Here is a 21,749-nt window from a genome sequence, read left to right as displayed (position 1 = left end):
GCGCAAAGTGGTACAGTATGGCTCCATATAATATGTGGGCTCCCTTTTTCATATCTCAGAAACGAGTTTACCAATATGTATTGGTACCTTTGGTGTTAATTGTGGCGCTTTACAACCGCAGAGCTTCTTTCAGTCTTTCCTCTTTATTAGCGCTGCAAACTAATCATATCTTGCATTGCATTGAAGTGACAGGTCCTCTATAACTCCAACAACTAAGAACAATTGTCAGCAAGGGCAAATAAATTTAATGGAGCGGAGACAAAGTAATAGCTCTTTCCTACTGCCAACAACATTGGAAGAACTATTGTAAAATGTATTGATCAGTAACATAACGGCAGTAAGAAAGAACAAAAAAAATCACTGCTTGGAGTTCTTTAAAATCGTTTCCCAGGTGGGCAGCATGTGCTGAGATGCAACGGTGATCATAAGGAGCTGCAGAGAGCCGGCTTCTCCTGCCGTTACAGACATTTCTCGGGAGCACATGTAATATGTGCCTGGTAGTTGGTTGCAGTGATATTCATACCGGCTCAGAAGATGGCTCCGCACTAGCACATCATAATGAAGAGTAGTAGCTAGCAGGGCTAATACTGGGTACTATCTAAATAATGAACGGAAACATTAATAAAACAAAATATGTGCAAAATGAATACCTTCTATACCTCTAGTTTTCTGAGTATTGCGGAATAGGCTGCAAGTAAAGACGAAGGGATGCAGCAGCTCTTATCCCAATGCTGCAGTAAGATACAAACTGGTCACCGACACCATTCAGTCCAGTGCTAGATTATCAGAATAGGGCTGTGAGACTGCCCTCTAGTGGAGAGCCTAAGCAAGTCACTATTTTAGAAAGTGTGGGGAAACAATGCTAAAACCAGACTGTTTGGCATCTTGTTTTTATGCCAAACTTCAAAAACAAAGGACAGTCATGATTCTTCCATTTTCTCTTGCTTAAAGAAGCGAGATCAGAACTGTGAGAAAATAAAAATATTGACGCAAAGGAGGAAATTTCATAAAACAAAAGAGCCAGTACTATCCTGATAAACCTGATAAATAGCATTGCTGGTCCCAAAAAACTCCTGTCCAGACATCAAATACCATCTCATCTGTGAACACTGCGGTTAACCCCTTCACGACATGCGTCGTACATGTACTGCTCAGGTTATGTCTCTCCCTTTGATGTGGGCTCTGGTGGTGAGCCCACATCTTTCCCGGCACATGTCAGCTGATTTCTTCAGCTGACATGTGCCCCTAACAGCCATGGATGGAATCACGATCCACCTGCGGCTATTAACCTGTTAAATGCCGCTGTCAATCTCTGACAGCGTGATTTAATGTGATCGAACCAGAAGCGCGTCACTAATCCCGCTCATCAGCGCCCGTGTCACATGACCGCGGGTCATCGATAGATGTCATGACAACCTGTGGTCTGCAGAAGACCACTGTAATTTGTCATTGCCGGATTGCTATGAGCGCCGCCTAGCGGTTGGTGCTCATAGCAAGTGAGCATTTCTGCTACATAGAGCAGAGCTAAAGCCCTACTCTATGTAACACAAGTGATCGGATGATCACAGCTTCTAGTCTCCCATGGAGACTATAGAAGCCAGTGTAAAGTGGAAAAAAGTTTTAAAAAATACGAAAAGCATAAAAAAAATATATAAAAGTTCAAATTATTATTATTATTATTATTTATTGTTATAGCGCCATTTATTCCATGGCGCTTTACATGTGAGGAGGGGTATACATAATAAAAACAAGTACAATAATCTTAAACAATACAAGTCATAACTGGTACAGGAGGAGAGAGGACCCTGCCAGCGAAGGCTCACAATCTACAAGGGATGGGTGAGAATACAGTAGGTGAGGATAGAGCTGGTCATGCAGTGGTTTGGTTGATCTGTGGTTACTGCAGGTTGTAGGCTTGTCGGAAGAGGTGGGTCTTCAGGCTCTTTTTGAAGGTTTCGATGTTAGGCGAGAGTCTGATGTGTTGCGGTAGAGGGTTCCAGAGTAGGGGTGATACGCGAGAGAAATCTTGTATACGATTGTGGGAAGAGGAGATAAGAGGGGAGTAGAGAAGGAGATCTTGTGAGGATCGGAGGTTGCGTGTAGGTAAGTACCGGGAGACGAGGTCACAGATGTATGGAGGAGACAGGTTGTGGATGGCTTTGTATGCCATGGTTAGGGTTTTGTACTGGAGTCTCTGGGTAATCGGGAGCCAGTGAAGGGATTGACAGAGCGGAGAGGCCAGGGAATAGTGGGGGGACAGGTGGATTAGTCGGGCAGCAGAGTTTAGAATAGACTGGAGGGGTGCGAGAGTGTTCGAGGGGAGGCCACAGAGCAGGAGGTTACAGTAGTCAAGGCAAGAGATGATGAGGGCATGGACTAGGGTTTTTGCAGATTCTTGGTTGAGGAATGTACGGATTCGTGAAATATTTTTGAGTAGAAGTCGGCAGGAAGTGGAAAGGGCTTGGATATGTGGTTTGAAGGAGAGATCAGCGTCAAGGATTACCCCGAGGCAGCGAGCTTGTGGGACTGGGGAGAGTGGGCAGCCATTTATTTTCAAATCACCCCATTCAAAATGAAACAATTAAAAATACAAATATTTGGTATCGTAGTGTTCAGAATCACCCAATCTATCAAGTTATTAAAAGAATTAATCCAATTGGTTATCGGCGTAGCAAAAAAAAAAGTCAAAACACCAGAATTAGTTATTTTTGGTTGCCGTAACATTGAATTAAAATGCAATAACGGGCAATCAAAAGACTGTATCTGCACCAAAATGATATCAATAAAAACGTTAGCTTGGCACGCAAAAAATAAGCCCTCACCCGACTCCAGATCACGAAAAATGGAGACTCTACGACTCTTTTTTTTTAAACACACTTTGGATTTTCTTTTCACCACTTAAATAAAAAACAACCTAGACATGTTTGGCATCTGTGAACTCGTAATGACCTGGAGAATCATAATGGCACGTTAGTTTTAGCATTTGGTGAATATGGTAAAAAAAACAAAAAAAAACACAGTTGTGGAATTGCACTTTTTTTTTGCAATTTCACCACACTTGGAATTTTCCCGTTTTCCAGTAAACGATATGGTAAAACAAATGGTGTCGTTCAAAAGCACAGCTCATCCCGCAAAAAACAAGCCCTCACATGGCCACATTGGCATAGAAATAAAAAAAGTTATGGCTCTGAGAAGGAGGGGAGCAAAAAAACAAATGCAAAAACGAAAATTGGCATGAAGGGGTTAATCATTTACCTCAGCAGCAGTGATAAAAAAGTACAACTCCAAAAGTCTGTGGGCTTCAGTTGATTATTAGCAAGCAGAAGTAGTGTCAACAATTGGACATGTCCACTATCGGACTTAGAGATTATCCCCATGGCTAGGTTATAAACACAAATCGTGCTATGCTCCAGTAAGGCTGGGTTCACACTACGTTATGGGCGTCCGTTAGACGGACTACGTTACACCGCGGCATAAACGCGGTGTAAAGTAGTCCTTAACGGCCGCCATTACTTCCTATGTCGGACGCATCGCTAGCGCACGCTCACAATGGGTGTGCGCTAGGGATGTGCCGTCATTGAGTGACAGACCCTGAGACGCGGGCTGCAGCGTTTCCGGGTCCGTCACTGCTAGCGCAGATAGAGCTAGCAGATGCTCCATCCGCGCTAGCGTGCTGCCATACCGTCACTTACGTTTACAGCAGCCCGTTAACGTATGTGTTGAACGGGCTGCTGTAAACGTAATGCGAACCCAGCCTAACAGAATAGGTCGCCACGTTTTTCCCACCTACTCTGAGTGCAGAGTAATATAGATTTCAAAAAACTGACCGTCACATCCAAACATAGACTAAGTGTGAACAGGTGCTGAACAGGTGAACACCTGTTCACACTTAGTCTATGTTTGGATGTGACGGTCAGTTTTTTGAAATGTACTATTTAGCCTTCTGACCGAGCACTCCGCCTCCTAGTCACAGGTGTTATGATTGCAACAGGTCCAGTGCCCCTCCACAGAGAGAGAGAATGGTAGTCTCATAAGAGGTTTTCACAGGTACCCATTCACATGGAGACGTTTATTCTCAGTGAGGAAGGAAAGCGTAGGACCTGATATAAGAGAGATGCCGTAAAGTGGCTACTAGGTACACATAAAATTGGCCTTTTTTATGCGCTAAACGCTCTCATTTTTCATATTTCTAGTGCAGCAATGCAGTTCAATTTTCGTGTTTCATGTTTGCATGTTTTGGCGCTGCAGTGTGCTGCCTTTTTTGCTTGACAGAGTAATATAGAGACAGATACCCCGATTGCAGCGATGTGACACCTACTGGGCTGCTTGCTGCAGTTTTGCTAAAACCACTGTTTTATCAGAAGCAGTTTATGACTAGAGGACTAACAAACCATTTCCATGTAGCCCTCAATATTCATGAGCAGTGTATTAGCCTGCCCACACCACTGATTGGCAGCTTTCTTTGTACACTGTGCATTGGCAGAAAGCTGCCAATCAGTGGTGTGGGTGGGGATATACTGAGCTCAGCACTCAGAGGACTGCTAGATGTGTAGCAGATAAAACAGCTATTTTAATCAAAGCTGAAGCAATGAGCCCAATAAGAGACACATCGCTAGAATCAGGGTCTCAGCCCCTACATCATGCCATTTCAAATGAAATAGCAAAAATCTGATGACTGATTCCCTTTAAATAACACATATTTCTTTAAAAAGAATAACCTTAATACTATTAACAATATTAGTTGAATGATCAAATTGTATATGTACCCAGCTCAGGCAAAAAATTATTACTAAAGCTTGAGTAGGCTATAAAATGTAACATACCCACATATGAGTAATATACTAAAACTAATAACATAACTTCTGAAAGTAAATAAACATCTTTTTCTGGTGTTCTATGGCATGAACATGCATACAGTAAGTATATACACTCACTGGCCACTTTATTAGGTACACCTGTCCAACTTCTTGTTAACACTTAATTTCTAATCAGCCAATCACATGGCGGCAACTCAGTGCATTTAGGCATGTAGACATGGTCAAGACAATCTCCTGCAGTTCAAACCGAGCATCAGTATGGGGAAGAAAGGTGATTTGAGTGCCTTTGAACGTGGCATGGTTGTTGGTGCCAGAAGGGCTGGTCTGAGTATTTCAGAAACTGCTGATCTACTGGGATTTTCACGCACAACCATCTCTAGGGTTTACAGAGAATGGTCCGAAAAAGAAAAAAAATCCAGTGAGCGGCAGTTCTGTGGGCGGAAATGCCTTGTTGATGCCAGAGGTCAGAGGAGAATGGGCAGACTGGTTCGAGCTGATAGAAAGGCAACAGTGACTCAAATCGCCACCCGTTACAACCAAGGTAGGCCTAAGAGCATCTCTGAACGCACAGTGCGTCGAACTTTGAGGCAGATGGGCTACAGCAGCAGAAGACCACACCGGGTACCACTCCTTTCAGCTAAGAACAGGAAACTGAGGCTACAATTTGTACAAGCTCATCGAAATTGGACAGTAGAAGATTGGAAAAACGTTGCTTGGTCTGATGAGTCTCGATTTCTGCTGCGACATTCGGATGGTAGGGTCAGAATTTGGCGTAAACAACATGAAAGCATGGATCCATCCTGCCTTGTATGGAGCATCTTTGGGATGTGCAGCCGACAAATCTGCGGCAACTGTGTGATGCCATCATGTCAATATGGACCAAAATCTCTGAGGAATGCTTCCAGCACCTTGTTGAATCTATGCCACGAAGAATTGAGGCAGTTCTGAAGGCAAAAGGGGGTCCAACCCGTTACTAGCATGGTGTACCTAATAAAGTGGCCGGTGAGTGTATACACCGCATACCCCTAGACGGCAGCATTTGAGGCAGTGATTGAGGAGCTTCTGCAGATCATATACTTAGCGACACAATGGGGAAGCCTGTCTACGGTGATTGCGGCAGAGAAACGGTGCTGCTGAAGTAAGACCTTTTAAACTGTAATTCTGCAGCTGCATAGTAATCTGTGCTAGGCTTCACTACAGTCTATAGCACGGCAGCAGCTGTGTACTTATCCTTTATTCAATACCGGTTGCAATGTTACATAAAAAAAACCTTCAGAAACCATTTCACTGTGTTATAATATAATGGATCTGAAGATGCAGACAGAGGATTTACCGGGAAACTGTAAGGAAAATCACTAGAACTTGCATCAGGATAAGTTTCTGTATCCTGATTTTCTTTTATACTCTTAATAGAATTCCCTGTTACTTTCAATTTCCAAATAATTCGATATAATACTTTTGCAGCTTACTGAGAAAATGAACATTTTGATAGTTTTCTGAATGACTATTAGTGTAAGAACTTACCGTAATTCCGGATATATATTCTTATTTAATTTTAAAGCGGATCTGCCACCAGATTTCACAATTCAAATCGTAAACATTACTTATTCGATCTCTCAGACCTGATGAGGCTGGTGTATTTACTGTAAAAATACATGTCACAATGGCTGGGTAATTTTTTTATGAAAGTAGCTTAGCCCACCTAGTCTTACTGACAGCTTTTCAGTGTCCACCCTCCCTGCTGAGATCTCACACTGCTCAGTATAAGCCACAGCTGTCAGGTTAAGTGGGTGGAAACTCAATACTTATATTTTTAAAGTAATTACACCAGTTCCATAGAGGCTTCTGGAGATGCATTTATTATTGGAAGCAGTTTTGTTGGGACATCTGGTTATGGATCCGCTTTCTATATCATATTCGTTCAATATATCTATCTAGAAGTAAAATAGTCAGAAACAAATGCATAATTTTCTGTACACAAAATTGTGTGCATGTAGCCTCTACAGCTAATGGGGTTTACAGAGGTGGGCCAAAACACAAACTAATTTTCAACGTACAGTAAATGCCTATCTATTTAATGCCATAATCTAATGTATTTTCTAATATACTTTAATTAAAAAATCCCTACCATATCCTCACTACACTATCTAACTTTTTTTTTTTTTAAACCATTTCTTTTTTTGAGGACGCTTCATTTGAGAATTCAAGCACATGTTGGGATACTCAAATGAAGCATCATCAGGAGACAGATGCAAGTAGATTCTTGTCACTGTGCAATATACAAAGTGACAGTGCGCTCTCTTGCCAGCTCGGATCAGAAGTAACGAGCCAATAATAGAGTGCACGGTCAGTGGGCACTGTAAGAAGAATACCCGGCGTGCAGAGGCCAGCGCAGACACTGCAAGTGATGTCAGTTTCGGGGGGTAGCGCTAGCCCCTGAATGCTGGGCATTCTTCTAACAAAGCACCGACAATAAGCTCTCTTGCCGGCTCGTTACTTCTGATCAGGGTCAGCGAGAGAGCGCACTGTCAATGTGCATTTTGCATGGTGAAATGAATCTACTGAGCATTCATTGGATTGACATATACACAGCAGAGCAGGGATTGGCCCGATCTCTGAAACAGGCGTCAGTGATGATGCTTCAGGGGGAGGGGGGAAAGAGCGTGTAGCAGTGAGCGCAGCCCCCTGCCGCCTGATGACACTTTGTTTGAGTATCTCAGCATGCACTGTTGTTCTCAAATGAAGTGGTAAGGCCATGTTCACACGTTCAGTATTTGTTGAGTATTTTACATCAGTATTTGTGAGCCGAAACCAGGAGTGGGTGATAAATACAGATGTAAAATACTGACCAAATATTCCATGCCTTCAGGCTGCCTTAGTGCAGTAAGGGAATGGTAGTGACATTTTAATTAAAGTACATTGGAAAAAAGATTAGATAGATAGGAATTTAGAATTAAAATTATTTTGCGTTTCAGACAACCCCTTTAAGTTGCTCACACGCACTTGTAGTGTTCATCAAGCGTACTGTACATACATTGCATGGCACTAATCTAGTTACAGTTCCGAATCGACTCCCCAAGGCTTCAAAGTTAAAAAGAGAAAAAAAAAAACATATGTGAAAATGTCACATTTTGTGCCATTTACAAAATAAATCAGCTATACAAATATATACCAGCCCCAAAAGAGGGCACGTAAATGGTGGGCTTTATATTTTAACGTACCATATATATAAACCAACACTGCAGCCCCCTAGAACAGAGCCCTATGGCCAGTGTGTGTAGTTCTTCAATAATATTGTCCTGGACTCATCCAGAAGGAACCATCGATGCCATAGTCAGCCTGGAGCCCAACTACAGTCACAATGAGAAGGATTAGTGATCAGGGAGTGTCCAGATCTACTGAGCAGACATGGGTCTCTGTAGTAGAAACCCCTGGTCAGACAATGCTGCTTTATCCAGCATTTTGTTGTGGATTTACTACAGCTTTTCTGCTATTGATTGCATTTAAAAAACACATTTTGTTACATTTACCTTTGAAATTGTCATTTTCCAAAGAAGCAAATACAGAACGATATTTCTAAAATAATTTCCTTAAAAAATGGCCAAAAACTACAATAAAACGGTCATGTTCCATACTGTAATAATAGCAGTATTAGAGCGGCCTCCTGGCGGCACAGGAGAACAGATTAGAAAGATGCGCTCGATAATTGTGTTCACAGCATTTCATTTACTGGTAGTTTTTAACCCTCTCTATTTTATATACTGTGGAAAGCTGAAAAAGGGGAAACATTTTGCTTCTGAAAACGGTAATGGCTTTCTCCTAGGGATGGGAGAAAAACTGAAATTAACACTAGCACCATCTGTTGGCAATCAGTGTTATAGCATGCTGTCAGGAGCTGTTCAAAGCTGTAACTCCAAGAATGGAGAGTGGTCATGCCACAAAACGAATGTCCCATGGTTAATATGCTATCCGGCTTGTGGCCTCTTCCCATTCATTTACCTGTATGTATATTGCCGTGTCAGCAGAACGTTTGATCTGGGGGGGGGGGGGGGGACGGAGAGGACTCAGAATTATTGGGACAGCTTCAGATCCCTCAAAATTACTGAAAGGTTTTATTTTGTTGTTTTTAAGGATAGCATTAATCTCCTCCCTAACTTTTTTTTCACGAATTCTCCAGAGAATTTCTTTAAAGGAGTTGTCCAGTTTACGAAGTCTGCAGTCCCTCTACATCACACTGTGCAATGGGTACACAGACATCATTTTCTTGCATTCTACTGACAGGTGGGCAGCCACTTGCCCACATGTATGTAAATGACATATCTATGGTCACATGCCGACTAGTCTCATCCGGCTTCTCTCAATAGAATATAACAGAGAAGTGCAGGGGTCTAGTCGGCATGTGACCACAAGTATGCACATCGCATATATGCTGTCATGTGACCACCCAATCACTCAGGAATACAGGGAAATCGTGACAATATGCACATGGCACACTTTCACAATTCCCTCTATGTGACTGCAGACTTGTCTCGTTAGACTGGAAAACCCTTTAATGTTGTAGACTGTGGCACTGTTCACGGTCCAGGAATTTGATATCGATAAAATATTCTATAAATGACTAAATACTGGATTGCTAAGGGTCTGAAACTTGACACCCCATCAATCAACTGTTTTCAGCTCCTGTAGCAACTGGATGTGCACGGCCTACAGAACTAGATAGTGGCCGCTCACGGGTGCTACAGATCAGCTCGCACACACCGCATCGGGACTTCTGAGGCGCCCCCAGCAGACAGAGGTCCAGCAGGAGAGACCATTTTGACGTAAGTGTCTTTGCTTTAATTTGATCCAATCTTGGACAATCCTTTTACCAGCTGCAGATTAGAGAATATGGGGGCTAAATACACAGCGACCAGTGGAAAGGTATTTTACTCTCAGTAGATAACAGAAGGGCAGATTTAGACTTTTATTAAACAATATGGAAGAATTTACCTTTTCGGCAAAACAAGTTACGGAAGGTTTTGCATAGGTATGTTCTTGGTCCGCTGTACATGTCAATATGAAGCTGGTACCCATGAAGTCCATAATTAGGGTCAATGTCATCCAGGACGGGAATATGTGTAGGAAATACGTAACCACTGTAAAAGAAATCCAAAGTAGGACAAGAGAGTTAAAAAAGACACACCATATTAATGTATAAAAAAAGCATTAGAAGGAGCTGAGTATATTGTATATACAGTGGGGCAAAAAAGTATTTAGTCAGTCAGCAATAGTGCAAGTTCCACCACTTAAAAAGATGAGAGGCGTCTGTAATTTACATCATAGGTAGACCTCAACTATGGGAGACAAACTGAGAAAAAAAAATCCAGAAAATCACATTTTGTTTGTTTGTTTTTTTATCATTTTATTTGCATATTATGGTGGAAAATAAGTATTTGGTCAGAAACAAAATTTCATCTCAATACTTTGTAATATATCCTTTGTTGGCAATGACAGAGGTCAAACGTTTTCTGTAAGTCTTCACAAGGTTGCCACACACTGTTGTTGGTATGTTGGCCCATTCCTCCATGCAGATCTCCTCTAGAGCAGTGATGTTTTTGGCTTTTCGCTTGGCAACACGGACTTTCAACTCCCTCCAAAGGTTTTCTATAGGGTTGAGATCTGGAGACTGGCTAGGCCACTCCAGGACCTTGAAATGCTTCTTACGAAGCCACTCCTTTGTTGCCCTGGCGGTGTGCTTTGGATCATTGTCATGTTGAAAGACCCAGCCACGTTTCATCTTCAATGCCCTTGCTGATGGAAGGAGGTTTGCACTCAAAATCTCACGATACATGGTCCCATTCATTCTTTCATGTACCCGGATCAGTCGTCCTGGCCCCTTTGCAGAGAAACAGCCCCAAAGCATGATGTTTCCACCACCATGCTTTACAGTAGGTATGGTGTTTGATGGATGCAACTCAGTATTCTTTTTCCTCCAAACACGACAAGTTGTGTTTCTACCAAACAGTTCCAGTTTGGTTTCATCAGACCATAGGACATTCTCCCAAAACTCCTCTGGATCATCCAAATGCTCTCTAGCAAACTTCAGACGGGCCCGGACATGTACTGGCTTAAGCAGTGGGACACGTCTGGCACTGCAGTATCTGAGTCCATGGTGGTGTAGTGTGTTACTTATGGTAGGCCTTGTTACATTGGTCCCAGCTCTCTGCAGTTCATTCACTAGGTCCCCCTGCGTGGTTCTGGGATTTTTGCTCACCGTTCTTGTGATCATTCTGACCCCACGGGGTGGGATTTTGCGTGGAGCCCCAGATCGAGGGAGATTATCAGTGGTCTTGAATGTCTTCCATTTTCTAATTATTGCTCCCACTGTTGATTTCTTCACTCCAAGCTGGTTGGCTATTGCAGATTCAGTCTTCCCAGCCTGGTGCAGGGCTACAATTTTGTTTCTGGTGTCCTTTGACAGCTCTTTGGTCTTCACCATAGTGGAGTTTGGAGTCAGACTGTTTGAGGGTGTGCACAGGGGTCTTTTTATACTGATAACTAGTTTAAACAGGTGCCATTACTACAGGTAATGAGTGGAGGAAAGAGGAGACTCTTAAAGAAGAAGTTACAGGTCTGTGAGAGCCAGAAATCTTGATTGTTTGTTTCTGACCAAATACTTATTTTCCACCATAATATGCAAATAAAATGATAAAAAAACAGACAATGTGATTTTCTGGATTTTGTTTTCTCAGTTTGTCTCCCATAGTTGAGGTCTACCTATGATGTAAATTACAGACGCCTCTCATCTTTTTAAGTGGTGGAACTTGCACTATTGCTGACTGACTAAATACTTTTTTGCCCCACTGTATCTAAAAAGCTAAAGCAACACTCCACATAAAGAATTAGAATAAGAATAATTGTGGTTTAATAGCCCACCGGGGCTCAACAACATTTCAGTTCTGTTGAGAACCTTTCTCAAGCTTGTCCGCACATACACATACAAGAGGACTAAGTATAAAAGCACTCCGTAGTCACAGCCATATTTGAAAACAAGGGCCATGCAATTACACATCGTATGCATGCGCACAATGGCATTAGAGTCTCAATTTTAGACCTATCGCGCCCGAAGAGAACGAATATTATATATAATATATGATTGCGCATTTTCACCGCAATGGCCATAAAGCGGCAAAATAATCTGGAAAGAAAAGGAGTTTATATTACACGATAGCTAGTTGAACCATATGTCTGATTTACACGGCCAGGTCCATAATGTCAAAACAAAACCCCCCATTAGCTGGGGTTGGTATGCCTGTGACAAATGGATATAGGGAAGTTCTGGATCCTATTAGGGCCACAAAACTCAACCCCAATCCAAAATGGACAAAAGGGCCAATCAGTTAGGTCCTTATCATAACATAAATGGGGGACCGTAAATTTAATACATTTGGTATCATTAACCCTTTCACCCTGAGGCCTTTTTTCACCTTCCTGACCAGGCCAATATTTTCAATTCTGACCATGAGGTCATAACTCTGGATCACTTCAACAAATCCCACTGATTCAAAGGCTGTTTTCTCATGACATATTGTACTTCATGATAGTGATAAAATTTCCTTGATATGATTTACGTTTATTTGTGGAAAAAAAACAGACATTTGGTGAAAATTTAGCAATTTTCAAACTTTTTATTTAAATGCCCTCAGAGGATCATATCACGCAAAATAGTTAAATAACATTTCCCACATGTGTACGTTACATCAGCACAATTTTTGTAAATATAATTTTTTTTTCTTAAGAAGTTAAGGGTTAAAAGTAAAGATAGTCGAACCCCTGGATGTTAGACTCCAGCCGAACAGTTAAAAACTAGTTTGGGTTTGTGTACCAGAACAGTATCCAGACCTGAACCCCATTCCCTTGAATACAGGGCCCGAACATCCAGTGTTTGCCACGCTGTCATACACATGACAGCTCGGCAAACACTGCTTCTGATTGTCGGTAAAATCATTACCGACAGTCACACAGCTGAGGTTCCCATGTTGTCAAATGACACCGAGAGCTCGCCGCTGTGATCGGAGGCAAAAAATTTACCTTCAGTCACTGGCGTCGGCTGATGGGACTACTGCTCCCATCAGCCTACGCCAGCTGCAGCCAACAACAGCGAGAGCAGGCAGCGGCTATTGGGTGTATTTATCAGCCGGCGCTGTAAATAAATAATTTAAAAGAATGCTGTGGGGTCCCCCCCCCCAATTTTTGACAACCAACCAAGCAAAAGCAGACAGCTGGGGGCTGGTATTTTCAGGTTGGTAAGGGGCTATGGATATTGGCCCCCAAGCCTAAAAATAGCAGCCCGCAGCCATTCAGAAAAGGCACGTTGACCGGCTCTTCCCATTACCCTGTAGCGGTGGCAAGTGGGGTTCATATTTGTAGGGTTAATGTCACCTTTGTAAGGTCTGGTGACATCAAGGCCATGGCTTAGTAATGGAGAGGTGTCTATAAGAAACCTATCCATTACTTTTTTAACTCAAATAATTTTTATTGAGTATAAAATTCCAATAAAACATTTGACATTAATACATGTATTTTCCCATTTTCCCCAACATTAACCCCCCTTACCCACCCCTCCCCCCTCCTTCCCATTTAGACAGCTTACGCTCTTCTCTTAACATGTCTTGTAATAAAAACTTGTGATATATTATCACTATATAATGCCTTACATTATGAACATATAGAACATTATTGTATAGGCGAAACCACCTCAGGCCTATTTTTCCTTAACCTCCTCCTACCACAATTCCAGCCAAGGTGTCCACAATTTATCATACAAGACCATCTTCCCTCTTTTCTGATACACTCCCTTTTCCAGGGCAATGACCGGCCCCACATATTTATTATATTCTCCCCTCGAGGGAGGCTCCTCTTTAATCCAATTTCTTGCTATGACCTTCCGAGCCATGTATAGTAGTCTAGTGATTGCTATTTTCAGCTTGTTATCCACAACTATCTCTTCTAAATATCCCAGCATGCAAACCACTGGTTCCCTTGGGATTATACATCTGTATGCCCCTTCTATCCGGCTGAGAACCACCAACCAAAAAGCAGTCAATCTCGGACACGTCCATAACATGTGAAACATTCCAGCACTATCATTCCTACATCTAAGGCATTCCGAATCAGATCTCAACCCAGCTCTGTATAAGACATCCGGCGACCTATACACTCTGTGTATAATATAAAGCTCGGAAAGTCTATATGGCTCATTCAGTGATAGTTTCGGTATCCATTCTAATACAGATTCCCATGTTTCATCCTCTAAGCGACCCAACTCTCTTTCCCATTTAGCCCTCGCGCCAATCGGATATTCCAATGAGTGAGTATGAAGTAAATCCTTGTACAGAGAGGAGATAACACCCCTCGTGCATATTGGTACCCCCGGATATCCTAAGACCATACCCCGACTGCAGCTGGGAAAAGGGTTTCAACTCCCGTCGCTCTAAAATCTGACAGACATACCGAATCCCCCTAGCTTGCCATTCTGGTATACATCCCATTGCCAAAAGCTCCGGTAGATTATTATTAAACCACAGCGGAGAGAACCTGGTAAGACAGGTAACCCCACAAATTTGTTTAACTCTTCCCCATATTTTATATATCAGAAACAATGTTGGATACATTTTCCCAAGCATTCCCAAAAAGTTGTACCACATTGGCAGACGACTCATGCTCCCAGCCCTTTAAATGCAGACATTGGGCCGCTAAAAAAATATATATTTCGGGGTTAGGTAAAGCCAAACCTCCCGCGTCCTTAGGGCGTTGAAGCATCTCCAACTTGATTCTTGGGTGCTGCTTCCCCCTTACCAAACTTCTAAATAAAGAGTTAATCAGTTTGAATTTCCCACGCGTTATCCAGATAGGTGAGTTATGGCGAACAGAATCATCAGAATCATCTTAATAAGATTAACTCGACCTACAACAGACAAGCGCAATTTACACCAAGCCCCTACCTTTGCCTTAAGAGTTCCCAACACTGGTGTCAGATTCTTATGCAAATAATTTGTAATTGGCAAAGAGATTAGTATCCCCAAATATTTGAATTGGTATGCTATTTTAAGTCTACCCCCTTCCGTGGAATCTCCCAACTCAAGCCCTCCATCATCCACCTTGAGTAAAGTTGATTTATTCCAATTTATCTTTTGCCCCGATAAAGCACCAAATCCCTCGATGAGCCAAATTGCATTGCTCAATGAATCACGTGAGTCATTCAAGAACAGCAGTATGTCATCCACGTAAAGCGCTATCTTTTCTTCTATCGACTCATATTTAAACCCAGAGACCTCGGCAGACTGTCGAATTTTGGCAGCTAACAGCATCACGATTAAAACAAACAAAAGAGGGGAGAGCGGGCACCCCTGTCTCGTCCCTCTATGTAGCTTTATCGTATGAGAAAGCTCCCCATTCACTCTAGCTGATGGCTGCGCATACAGCAACTGCACCCAAGACACGAATTGTGGACCAAAGCCAAAACAGTGCAATACCTGCCACAAGTACCCCCATTCCACACTATCAAATGCCTTATGGGCATCTAAGGAAGCAACAACTCTATGCCCACCGTTATCAGCCCCAGTTGTAGATTCAGAAACAGCCTTCTAAGATTAACCCCTTCCCGACATTTGACGTACTATCCCGTCGAGGTGGGGTGGGCCCGTATGACCGCCGACGGGATAGTACGTCATAGCCGATCGGCCGCGCTCACGGGGGGAGCGCGGCCGATCGCGGCCGGGTGTCGGCTGCATATCGCAGCTGACATCCGGCACTATGTGCCAGGAGCGGTCACGGACCGCCCCCGGCACATTAACCCCCGGCACACCGCGATCAAACATGATCGCGATGTGCCGGCGGTGCAGGGAAGCATCGCGCAGGGAGGGGGCTCCCTGCGGGCTTCCCTGAGCCCCCCGCAGCAACGCGATGTGATCGCGTTGCTGCGAGGGTCTTACCTCCCTCCCTGCCTGCTCCAGACCCGGATCCAAGATGGCCGCGGATCCGGGTCCTGCAGGGAGGGAGGTGGCTTCACAGACGCCTGCTCAGAGCAGGCACTGTGAAGCAGCCTGCACTTCAATCAGATCGGTGATCTGTCAGAGTGCTATGCAAACTGACAGATCACCGATCTGTATTGTCCCCCCCTGGGGCAAAGTAAAAAAGTAAAAAAAAAAATTTCCAAATGTGTAAAAAAAAATAAAAAAAAATATTCCAAAATAATGAAAAAAAAAAAAAAATATTATTCCCATAAATACATTTCTTTATCTAAATTAAAAAAAAAAAACAATAAAAGTACACATATTTAGTATCGCCACGTCCGTAACGACCCAACCTATAAAACTGCCACACTAGTTAACCCCTTCAGTAAACACCGTAAGAAAAAAAAAAAAAAAAACGAGGCAAAAAACAACGCTTTATTACCATACCGCCGAACAAAAAGTGGAATAACACGCGATCAAAAAGACTGATATAAATATCCATGGTACCGCTGAAAACGTCATCTTGTCCCGCAAAAAACAAGCCGCCATACAGCATCATCAGCAAAAAAATAAAAAAGTTATAGTCCTGAGAATAAAGCGATACCAAAATAATTATTTTTTCTATAAAATAGTTTTTATCGTATAAAAGCGCCAAAACATAAAAAAAATGATATAAATGAGATATCGCTGTAATCGTACTGACCCGACGAATAAAACTGCTTTATCAATTTTACCAAACCCGGAACGGTATAAACGCCTCTCCCAAAAGAAATTCATGAATAGCAGGTTTTTGGTCATTCTGCCTCACAAAAATCGGAATAAAAAGCGATCAAAAACGGTCACGTGTCCGAAAATGTTACCAATAAAAACGTCAACTCGTCCCGCAAAAAACAAGACCTCACATGACTCTGTGGAGCAAATGTGGAAAAATTATAGGTCTCGAAATGTGGAGACGCAAAAACTTTTTTGCTATAAAAAGCGTCGCTGGTTTCACACTTCCGTTTTTGTCTGCAGCGTTTTTTGCACAAAAAAACGCATGCGTTTTTTCCCTATATTTAACATTGAAAACGCATGCGGTTTTTTTGTACGCGTTTGGTCGCGTTTTCAAACGCATGCGGTTTTTTTCTGCATGCGTTCATTTTCAGAAATACAACCTGCAGTATTTTCTTGCGTTTTTAAGCACATGCGTTTGTTTGCGTTAAAAACGCATGCATTTTTATCGAAAAAAACAGAAAACACACTGAAAAGCCACCCACCACCATCAAGGTGATAAAGGGATCCAAACCCTAACCCTAACTCTACCCCTAACCTCACCCCTAACCGTTTAATGAACATTTTCTGACAGTCATAGTGCCACGTATTTCAGTGCCACGTATTTCAGTGCCACGTATTTCAGTGCCACGTATTTCAGTGCCACGTATTTCAGTGCCACGTATCACGTATTTCAGTGGCACGTGTTTCAGTGCCACGTATTTCAGTGCCACGTATCACGTATTTCAGTGCCACATATTTTAGTACCACGTATTTCAGTTGCACGTATTTCAGTTGCACGTATTTCAGTGCCACGTATTTCAGTGCCACGTATTTCAGTGCCACGTATTTCAGTGCCACGTATTTCAGTGCCACGTATTTCAGTGCCACGTGTTTCAGTGCCACGTATTTAAGTGCCACGTATCACGTATTTCAGTGCCACGTATTTCAGTGCCACGTATTTCAGTGCCACGTATTTCAGTGCCACGTATTTCAGTGCCACGTATTTCAGTGCCACGTATTTCAGTGCCATGTATTTCAGTGCCACGTATCACGTATTTCAGTGGCACGTGTTTCAGTGCCACGTATTTCAGTGCCACGTATCACGTATTTCAGTGCCACATATTTTAGTACCACGTATTTCAGTTGCACGTATTTCAGTGCCACGTATTTCAGTGCCACGTATTTCAGTGCCACGTATTTCAGTGCCACGTATTTCAGTGCCACGTGTTTCAGTGCCACGTGTTTCAGTGCCACGTATTTAAGTGCCACGTATCACGTATTTCAGTGCCACGTATTTCAGTGCCACGTATTTCAGTGCCACGTATTTCAGTGCCACGTATTTCAGTGCCACGTATTTCAGTCACGTTTAGGGTTAGGGTTAGGGGTAGGGTTAGGGTTAGGGCTAGGGTTGGAGGTAAAGTTAGGGTTGGGGCTAAAGTTAGGGTTGGGGCTAAAGTTAGGGTTAGGGTTTGGATTACATTTACGTTTGGATTAGGGTTGGGATTAGAATTATGGGTGTGTCAGGGCTAGGGGTGTGGTTAGGGTTACCGTTGGGATTAGGGTTAGGGGTGTGTTTGGGTTAGGGTTTCAGGTAGAATTGGGGGGTTTCCACTGTCCAGGCACATCAGGGGCTCTCCAAGCGCGACATGGCGTCCAATCTCAATTCCAGCCAATTCTGCGTTGAAAAAGTAAAACAGTGCTCCTTCCCTTCCGAGCTCTCCCGTGCGCCCAAAAAGGGGTTTACCCCAACATATGTGTTATCAGCGTACTCGGGACAAATTGAACAACAACTTCTGGGGTCCAAGTTCTCTTGTTATCCTTAGGAAAATAAAAATTTGGGGGGCTAAAAATCATTTTTGTGGGAAAAAAAAGATGTTTTATTTTCACGGCTCTGCATTATAAACTGTAGTGAAACACTTGGGGGTTCAAAGTTCTCACAACACATCTAGATAAGTTCCTTGGGAGGTCTAGTTTCCAATATGGGGTCACTTGTGGGGGGTTTGTACTGTTTGGGTACATCAGGGGCTCTGCAAATGCAACGTGACGCCTGCAGACCAATCCATTTAAGGCTGCATTCCAAATGGCGCTCCTTCCCTTCCGAGCTCTGTCATGCGCCCAAACAGTGGTTCCCCCCGACATATGGGGTATCAGCGTACTCAGGACAAATTGGACAACAACTTTTGGGGTCTAATTTATCCTGTTACCCTTGTGAAAATACAAAACTGGGGGCTAAAAAATCATTTTTGTGAAAAAAAAAAAGAATTTTTATTTTCACGGCTTTGCGCTATAAACTTTAGTGAAACACTTGGGGGTTCAAAGTTCTCAAAACACATCTAGATAAGTTCCTTGGGAGGTCTAGTTTCCAATATGGGGTCACTTGTGGGGGGTTTGTACTGTTTGGGTACATCAGGGGCTCTGCAAATGCAACGTGACGGCTGCTGACCAATCCATTTAAGTCTGCATTCCAAATGGCGCTCCTTCCCTTCCGAGCTCTGTCATGCGCCCAAACAGTGGTTCCCCCCCACATATGGGGTATCAGCGTACTCAGGACAAATTGGAAAACAAATTTTGGGGTCCAATTTATTCTGTTACCCTTGTAAAAATACAAAGCTGGGGGCTAAAAAATCATTTTTGAGAAAAAAAAAAAAATTATTTTCACGGCTCTGCGTTATAATCTGTAGTGAAACACTTGGGGGTTCAAAGCTCTCAAAACACATCTAGATAAGTTCCTTAGGGGGTCTACTTTCCAAAATGGTGTCACTTGTAGGGAGTTTCAATGTTTAGGCACATCAGGGGCTCTCCAAACGCAACATGGCGTCCCATCTCAATTCCAGTCAATTTTGCATTGAAAAGTCAAATGGCGCTCCTTCCCTTCCAAGCTCTGCCATGCGCCCAAACAATGGTTTACACCCACATATGGGGTATCAGCGTACTCAGGACAAATTGCACAACATTTTTTGGGGTCCAATTTCTTCTCTTACCCTTGGGAAAATAAAAAATTGGGGGCAAAAAGATCATTTTTGTGAAAAAAATATGATTTTTTATTTTTACGGCTCTGCATTATAAACTTCTGTGAAGCACTTGGTGGGTCAAAGTGCTCACCACACATCTAGATAAGTTCCTTAGGGGGTCTACTTTCCAAAATGGTGTCACTTGTAGGGAGTTTCAATGTTTAGGCACATCAGGGGCTCTCCAAACGCAACATGGCGTCCCATCTCAATTCCAGTCAATTTTGCATTGAAAAGTCAAATGGCGCTCCTTCCCTTCCAAGCTCTGCCATGCGCCCAAACAATGGTTTACACCCACATATGGGGTATCAGCGTACTCAGGACAAATTGCACAACATTTTTTGGGGTCCAATTTCTTCTCTTACCCTTGGGAAAATAAAAAATTGGGGGCGAAAAGATCATTTTTGTGAAAAAATATGATTTTTTATTTTTACGGCTCTGCATTATAAACTTCTGTGAAGCACTTGGTGGGTCAAAGTGCTCACCACACATCTAGATAAGTTCCTTAGGGGGTCTACTTTCCAAAATGGTGTCACTTGTAGGGAGTTTCAATGTTTAGGCACATCAGGGGCTCTCCAAACGCAACATGGCGTCCCATCTCAATTCCAGTCAATTTTGCATTGAAAAGTCAAATGGCGCTCCTTCCCTTCCAAGCTCTGCCATGCGCCCAAACAATGGTTTACACCCACATATGGGGTATCAGCGTACTCAGGACAAATTGCACAACATTTTTTGGGGTCCAATTTCTTCTCTTACCCTTGGGAAAATAAAAAATTGGGGGCGAAAAGATCATTTTTGTGAAAAAATATGATTTTTTATTTTTACGGCTCTGCATTATAAACTTCTGTGAAGCACTTGGTGGGTCAAAGTGCTCACCACACATCTAGATAAGTTCCTTAGGGGGTCTACTTTCCAAAATGGTGTCACTTGTAGGGAGTTTCAATGTTTAGGCACATCAGGGGCTCTCCAAACGCAACATGGCGTCCCATCTCAATTCCAGTCAATTTTGCATTGAAAAGTCAAATGGCGCTCCTTCCCTTCCAAGCTCTGCCATGCGCCCAAACAATGGTTTACACCCACATATGGGGTATCAGCGTACTCAGGACAAATTGCACAACATTTTTTGGGGTCCAATTTCTTCTCTTACCCTTGGGAAAATAAAAAATTGGGGGCGAAAAGATCATTTTTGTGAAAAAATATGATTTTTTATTTTTATGGCTCTGCATTATAAACTTCTGTGAAGCACTTGGTGGGTCAAAGTGCTCACCACACATCAAGATAAGTTCCTTAGGGGGTCTACTTTCCAAAATGGTGTCACTTGTAGGGGGTTTCAGTGTTTAAGCACATCAGGGGCTCTCCAAACGCAACATGGCGTCCCATCTCAATTCCAGTCAATTTTGCATTGAAAAGTCAAATGGCGCTCCTTTCCTTCCGAGCTCTGCCATACGCCCAAACAGTGGTTTACCCTCACATATGGGGTATCAGCGTACTCAGGACAAATTGTACAACAACTTTGGGGGTCCATTTTCTCCTGTTACCCTTGGTAAAATAAAACAAATTGGAGCTGAAATAAATTTTGTGTGAAAAAAAGTTAAATGTTCATTTTTATTTAAACATTCCAAAAATTCCTGTGAAACACCTGAAGGGTTAATAAACTTCTTGAATGTGGTTTTGAGCACCTTGAGGGGTGCAGTTTTTAGAATGGTGTCACACTTGAGTATTTTCTATCATATAGACCCCTCAAAATGACTTCAAATGAGATGTGGTCCCTAAAAAAAAATGGTGTTGTAAAAATGAGAAATTGCTGGTCAACTTTTAACCCTTATAACTCCGTCACAAAAAAAAATTTTGGTTCCAAAATTGTACTGATGTAAAGTAGACATGTGGGAAATGTTACTTATTAAGTATTTTGCGTGACATATGTCTGTGATTTAAGGGCACAAAAATTCAAAGTTGGAAAATTGCAAAATTTTCAAAATTTTCGCCAAATTTCCATTTTTTTCACAAATAAACGCAAGTTATATCGAATAAATTTTACCTTTAACATGAAGTACAATATGTCACGAGAAAACAATGTCAGAATCGCCAAGATCCGTCAAAGCGTTCCAGAGTTATAGCCTCATAAAGGGACAGTGGTCAGAATTGTAAAAATTGGCCCGGTCATTAACGTGCAAACC

The 21,749-nt window shown here is 42.5% G+C and overlaps 1 protein-coding gene across 3 annotated transcripts in view; it reads right to left on the bottom strand.

Moving 5' to 3' along the window:
• FBXO15 (F-box protein 15) overlaps nt 1-21,749 on the bottom strand; it is a 162,218-nt gene that overhangs the window by 52,167 nt on the left and 88,302 nt on the right. For all 3 annotated transcript variants that reach the window (XM_077270099.1, XM_077270097.1, XM_077270098.1), the window contains exon 9: nt 9,807-9,952. In XM_077270099.1, coding sequence (XP_077126214.1) covers nt 9,807-9,952 — 146 coding nt within the window. The remainder of the gene's footprint in view (nt 1-9,806; nt 9,953-21,749) is intronic.

Source organism: Ranitomeya variabilis, chromosome 6 (assembly GCF_051348905.1).
Source record: "Ranitomeya variabilis isolate aRanVar5 chromosome 6, aRanVar5.hap1, whole genome shotgun sequence".
Lineage (NCBI taxonomy): Eukaryota > Metazoa > Chordata > Amphibia > Anura > Dendrobatidae > Ranitomeya > Ranitomeya variabilis.
This window is presented reverse-complemented; position numbering and strand designations above follow the sequence as displayed.